This window comes from Tupaia chinensis, unplaced genomic scaffold, assembly GCF_000334495.1.
Source record: "Tupaia chinensis unplaced genomic scaffold, TupChi_1.0 Scaffold141399_1, whole genome shotgun sequence".
Taxonomy (NCBI): Eukaryota; Metazoa; Chordata; class Mammalia; order Scandentia; family Tupaiidae; genus Tupaia; species Tupaia belangeri.
This window is the reverse complement of record NW_006201261.1, coordinates 146458-152872: the sequence shown is the minus strand read 5'-3', so window position 1 is coordinate 152872 and position 6415 is coordinate 146458. Positions and strand designations below refer to the sequence as shown.

At 50.6% G+C, this 6415-nt stretch overlaps 1 protein-coding gene across 1 annotated transcript in view; it reads left to right on the top strand.

Moving 5' to 3' along the window:
• FTCD (formimidoyltransferase cyclodeaminase) overlaps positions 1-6415 on the top strand; it is an 18653-nt gene that overhangs the window by 7637 nt on the left and 4601 nt on the right. Inside the window, exons 8-11 of the mRNA XM_006163128.3 lie at positions 3154-3215; positions 3721-3853; positions 4024-4185; positions 5856-5899. Coding sequence (XP_006163190.1) covers positions 3154-3215; positions 3721-3853; positions 4024-4185; positions 5856-5899 — 401 coding nt within the window. The remainder of the gene's footprint in view (positions 1-3153; positions 3216-3720; positions 3854-4023; positions 4186-5855; positions 5900-6415) is intronic.

Sequence of the window (6415 nt, the reverse complement as noted above, 5' to 3'; positions counted from 1 at the left end):
TGACTTATCCCATTTGTATTAACTGATTTTTGTGGACTTAAACTTCTTTCATCCTATTTTGGTATATGGAGGGTGTGTAGGTGTGGCTTCCTTCTGGTCACATGGGAGGGCTAGAGTCTACTTGTAGGCATTTTGGTTGTTACCTTAATAACTCCACATACTTGTCTTGATTTTTTAATTTCTTAATTTTAGATTATCTGCACTACTTGCAACGAAAATGGGAAAATGAATACACATAGTATTTACTCATATCTTTTCTTCTCTATGTTTTGATTTAAGTTATATTTTGTGGGGAAGGGGTTTTTAAATTTTTAAGTTCAAATAATATACTTGGGCCAGCCAGTGGCATGGTGGTTAAGGTGGCTAGATCCCAAACGGCCGAGTGAGTGATTTGTGTCCTGGACCCAGCTGCTTGGAAAAAGCAAAAAACAAAAAATTAGTGAGTGCCCAAAATCCTGAGATGAAAATGGAGAAGGGGTCATGGCATGGCCACTCCTTGGGGGGAATGCTTTCTCATTTTCTCTCCTTCTCCTTCTCCCTCTGTCTCTGACTAGCACATGTACCCTATAACAAATTTTAAAAATAATAATACAGAAGCCAGGAAGTGTCATGGTGATTAAGGCACTGGACTCCCACATGGCTACTGCAGTTCAAATCCTGGACCTGACAGTTTGAAAATCATGCTGGGCACATGCATATATGTGCTTAAAATTCTGAGAGGAGACTGGAGGTAAAGGGACTGGAGTATAGCCATTACCCCTGGGGGGTGATTTCTCACTTTCCTTCTCACTGTCTCTTTTTAGCAAACATACATGCCCCATGGCAAAAAAACTAAAAAATACATATATATAAGATTTTTGGGGAGATGGTTTTCATGCTTTGATATTAGAGTTTATATACACTTTATGTGGACCAGCAGGTGGCATGGAGGTTAAGGTGGCTGAATCCCGTGCAGTCCACTCTGCAGTTCAAGTCCTGGACCCAGAAGCTTAAAAACTATGCTGGACACATGTGCATGTATGCCCCAAATCCTAAAAGGATGGAGAAGAAGGGATTGTGGCATGACCATCTCCCCTGGAGAGTGATTTCTTATGTTCTCCTCTGTCTCTTTCCAGTGAGCACACATGCCCTATAGCAAAAAATAAAAATAAATAAAAAAATATTAATACTTAATCCTTTAGTTCTTGCTTTATCAACACTGGACAATGTTGTTGACAATGTCCATTGGATATTGGACAATATTTATTGACTCCTGTTAAAGAAATTAGTGCACTTGCATTAGAACAGATATCTCTGCTCCAGATTTAAATGGCTATGATTTTTATATTATCATATTTTTAGCATTAACCTGCTTTAACCAAATCCATACACAGTAAACATATTACATATCCATCGATACAGAATCTTAGTGCTCCATGTCAATGAGATCAATATGCATCCCTGTCCTTTCAGGCCAGCCTTGTTATTCATCTGATGCTCGATTTCATGATCAAGCAGTTTTTTGTTTGTTTTTGTTTGTTTTCAGCTATAGGGACTTACCTCACTGGAGAGAGATAGAGAGAAATAGAGGGAAAGTGAGAAATCACCCCCGAGGAGAATGACCACCCTGCAATCCCTTCTCCTCCACTTTCATCTTGGGATTTTGGGCATGCATGCACATGTGCCTAATATGATTTTCAAGCCACTAGGTCTGGGACTGAAACCGCAGGGTTGACCATGTGGGATCTGGTCTTCCTTAACCTCCATACCCCCTGCTGGCTGAACAAGCAAAGTTTTAAAGAAAGACCCTTTTAAAGGGACCTGTAGGTTCTGACAAGACAGGAATGTCTTTCTGTGCTTTTTCCTTGCAAGATGGTTGGAAAATTTAAATTCTGTTTTTCTCTGGGAACACTGCAAACATAACTTTATCATCTTCTGAAATTAGATGTCACTGTGGGAGGTCTAAGGCCAGCCTAGTTGTTCTCCAACCTCAGGTTTCTTGTTCTTTCTCCTTGGGGCCTGAATTATTCCTTCTTTATCTTTGAAATTCAGTAACTCTACCAGGGAGGTCTTGGCATTGATTAGTCTGCATAATTTCCCCCTTGGAGCAGTGTTCCTTGTGATTCATAGAATCTGTTCTTATTTGGTTTCAAGAATATTTTCTTCTATTATACTTTTGACACCGTTACTTATTTCTTTAGTTTTAGGGATACCAATGGTACTGCAGTAGCATTTTTGGTCTTTTCCATGTTCTCTACCATCTTTCTCCTTGTATTCCCTGTTTTCTCAAACCTAGCCTTTCAGTCACTGATAGAATTTATGGCCAAGTCTACTCTACTCTTGGCTGTTACAAATTCTTCGTAACCTTTTACTTTGTATAGTTTTCTATTCAGAGGAAAGGTGCGAGATTAGAACAAGGCACTGCTATGTCCTTTATGCAGATCTACCAACTGTTTGCGTTTTGCCCTATTTCCTTTAGCGTTCTCTCTCTGTACTTGCGTATAATTGTGCATTTTCTTTCCTGGACTGTTTGGGGGTAAGTTGTGCTCCTTCAGCTCTTGCCACTTGTTACTCTTTGTGCAAAATGGGGCCTGTCTGGCTCAGCATAAGGGGACTGTACTGCTGGCACATGGCGCCATGCAGTGGTCTGAATGGTTTCTGACAGGATGGAGTCTAATCTTACATGGAATTGTTAAAACTTTTCTCAATTTCAGGTAAGATGCACTTTTCTTCTGAGTTTTATGTTGAGGTGAATCTGGGCTGTTCTTAGGTTTTAACAATCTGTTAGAAAATGACGCAAAGAACTTGAATTGCCCAAGGAGGCCTTTGGTGGGATCATCCCAGAAATGGGCTGAGACTGTGGTGCATCCATAGATTACGAGGTTTAGTGTGCTGAGGGATCCTCGGGACAAATCCTTTCCCTGGGCTTCAGTTTCCCCATGGTTAGGTAACACAGGGTGGATGGATGTATCCATGAGTCTGTACAGCAACCTGTTCCAGGCCGGGCTACTCGTAGGGGAGTGTCGTTGGCCGTGGCCCTAACCTGCTCCCCACAAAGGCTGAACTTGTCCAGGATGGGAGTGGCCACTGCTAGCTGAGGGGCTGGCATGTGCTATGGCCTTTCTCAGTGTCTTCCTGGAGAGATTCACCTAACCTATGTGCCCCTTCTTCTAGGTGGTCAACCGTCTGGGTCTGGACTCCCTGTCCCCCTTCAACCCTAAGGAGCGGATCATTGAGTGAGCGAGCCTCTGGCCACACCCATCCTGTGCCCCTGCCTGCCTTCCTTAGCTCCTCATTCTCCTCCCTCTCCCCTACTCCTTCCCTGCCTTCCCCCATTGATCTGTGTGACTTGGTCCTTCCGGTACCTTCCCTTGGTTTTGTATTCATTCAGCAGTTTGTGCCAAGGCTGGGTCTGGGGGCGGTGTCCTCACATGAGCTCTGGGTGGGCTCTCAGCCTGCTGCCTGCTCTGTGAACTAGGGAAGACCTTGTGTGGGGACTCCACAACCCAGGCTCCTCACTGAGGGTTCCTTGACCCTGCAGGTACTTGGTGCCTGATGATGGCCAGCCTGAGAAGAGCCTAGTCAGCAAGTCCTTACGTGCCTTCATTGGGGACGTAGGTGCCCGCTCAGCGGCCCCTGGGGGTGGGCTCTCAGCCTGCTGCCTGCTCTGTGAACTAGGGAAGACCTTGTGTGGGGACTCCACAACCCAGGCTCCTCACTGAGGGTTCCTTGACCCTGCAGGTACTTGGTGCCTGATGAGGGCCAGCCTGAGAAGAGCCTAGTCAGCAAGTCCTTACGTGCCTTCATTGGGGACGTAGGTGCCCGCTCAGCGGCCCCTGGGGGTGGCTCAGTGGCTGCTGTTGCTGCAGCCATGGTAAGTGCCAGGACTCTGATGTGTGGAGTCCCCTGCTGGAGATCCCCCTGCTTCCCAGTCCTGCTACAGGAGGACCTAGAGCTGGTCCTCTTTGTGACTGTCTAGGGGTGGGGGTGGGGGTGGACACCTGGCCTGGCTCCCTGTCCCCACACAGCTTGCCCCTTGCCCAGGGTGCAGCTCTGGCCTCCATGGTAGGCCAGATGACCTATGGGCGGCGCCAGTTTGAGCACTTGGATGCGACAATGAGGCGCCTGATCCCACCTTTCCACATGGCCATGAGCAAGCTGACTGCGCTAGTGGATGCCGATGCTGAGGCCTTTGCTGCCTACATGGTGAGTCTAGCCAGTAGCCTTGCCTGCCCCATGTCCCAATGCAGACGGCAGACCCCAGCCAGGGCCCTGAGGAGAGGAGGGTCAGTGGGGAGTGGAGGCAGGGTCACAGCAGGCAGGAAGGGTAGCCTGGGGGCAGCTGCAGCCCCACCTTCCCCTGCTCCTGCAACGCCAGGGTCCAGTGGGGCTTGAGGGTTAGGACCAGGGTGATCCCTCACTCATGGGTCCAGTGGGGCTTGAGGGTTAGGACCAGGATGTTCCTCACTCCCAGGTGGTGACAGAGGCCAAGGGGTAGGAGGGAGAAAATGGACACCTCAGGTCTCCAGCCCTCCAAGCCCCACAAATGTGCAGGATCCAGACCTCCCAGGCCTGGAGGAAGGACAGGGCCCACGAACAGCACTAGTCCGAACGAAGGTGTGGACTGGAGTCTCGGAAGCTCTCAGGTTGGAGGGGTAGTTGGTTCAACTGAGAAACAACAGAGGAGGTTTAGGGAGGGCTGGGGCCCAGGGCTTGAGGTGAGAGGCCAGACCTGGAAATGCAGGGGCCTCTCCGTGAGCAATAGAGGGCTCCCCGTGAGCAATAGAAGACACTTTTGAAAACAATAAGAAAAACAGCTTTTCTTGCAGCAAACATGTAAGTAATTTGTAGATGGAGCTAAACGCTAGCCAAGTATCCCCCAAACTGCAAACCTCATGTCAATCAGAGGCCAGAGCTCGCTGGTGTATGGAGGACGGTGTGGCTGTGGAAAGACTGCACTGAAGTCCACGGCTCTGCCCTGGGGAGACGCACATGTAACTGTCAGGGGCGTTTCCTGCCGTTGCCCAGAACTGCTCCTGACCCCAAAAGACAAGCGGAGAGGGCAGCTGGAAGGGCCGCTGCCAGTCCGTAGGGAGCACACAGGTGCTTTGCTCTCCCATTGCTGCTGTTAGAATGAAGGGCCGACCCCACTCCACCAGCCGACAATTGCTCTCACCCGCGGCTGATGGACGTTTGACCAAGACCAGGATGAGCTATCCCCCACCCCCATCCTTGGCCTCCCTGCAGATCAGCAGGTGGGCACTGCTGTGGGGGACCAGCTGAGCCCCTCTCGCTTCAGTTCCTTGCCTGAAGGACTGGGGTGCAACTTTGGGAGATGCCAGAGCCCATAGCTTGGACAGAACATAAGTGGAGGGTGCAGGGGCTTCAGGTGTGCTCTTAGTCCCACTGTGCAAACCTAGCTTCTCCCACCAGGCAGGGGTGGCACAGTTGCTTGTACTCTTTCTGGGTGGTATTGGCCTGGAGGAGTTGGCAGCAGGAGGGAGAGCTCAGGCTGCCCTGGGCCTATAGGTTGTGAGGATTCAGGGGACCTCTTGGGCCCTCTATCTCATGAGGAACAGGGCCTCCTCTCACCTAGCCTATGTCTCTGACAACCTAGCAAGGCACCCTCTGCTCCTGGGTCAATGCTGAGGGCTGCAAGCCCCAGACCCAGCAGAAGCACCTTCCCCCAAAACTTGTCTACCCTTGTGGCCTGAGCCCCTAGAGGGAAATACTGACATGGAGGAGTGGATGACCAGTGGCCCTTGGCCTGCCCCGGGAACACCATATGGCCTGGACACGGTCCTTCCTCATGACCACTTGCTCCTTTGTGTGTGTGTGTGTGTGTGTGTGTGTGTGTGTGTGTATTTTCTTGGTAGGAAGCAATGAAGCTGCCCAAGAACACCCCTGAGGACAGAGACAGGTGAGCATTGCAGTGGCCAGGTCCCCCTTCCACACACACACATACACTCGAGCCAGCCTTGGCACTGGGGAATTTGTATTACCAGGATCTGGGTACTGGGCACCTTCCCAGGGTCTTGTCACCTTTCAATGCCCCCCCATGTGCTTTGGAACTAAGTGGTCATCCTGTCTCACTTTGGCTCACTACCTGACCCTGTCCCTCTGTTCCAGGCGTGCGGCTGCCCTGCAAGAGGGGCTGAGGCAGGCAGTAGCTGTGCCACTGACACTGGCAGAGACGGTAGCAGAGCTGTGGCCAGCACTGCAGGGGGGGCGGAGGCAGGCAGTAGCTGTGCCACGGACACTGGCAGAGACGGTAGCAGAGCTGTGGCCAGCACTGCAGGAGCTGGCCCTGTGTGGGAACCTGGCCTGCCGGTCGGACCTGCAGGTGCAGGGATTGGACCTCAGGGGGGAGGTTGGGCTAAGCCAGATCTGAGCCAGGCTCCTGGGCAGCCTCTACCCGCTGCTCCAGTAAGGGCCT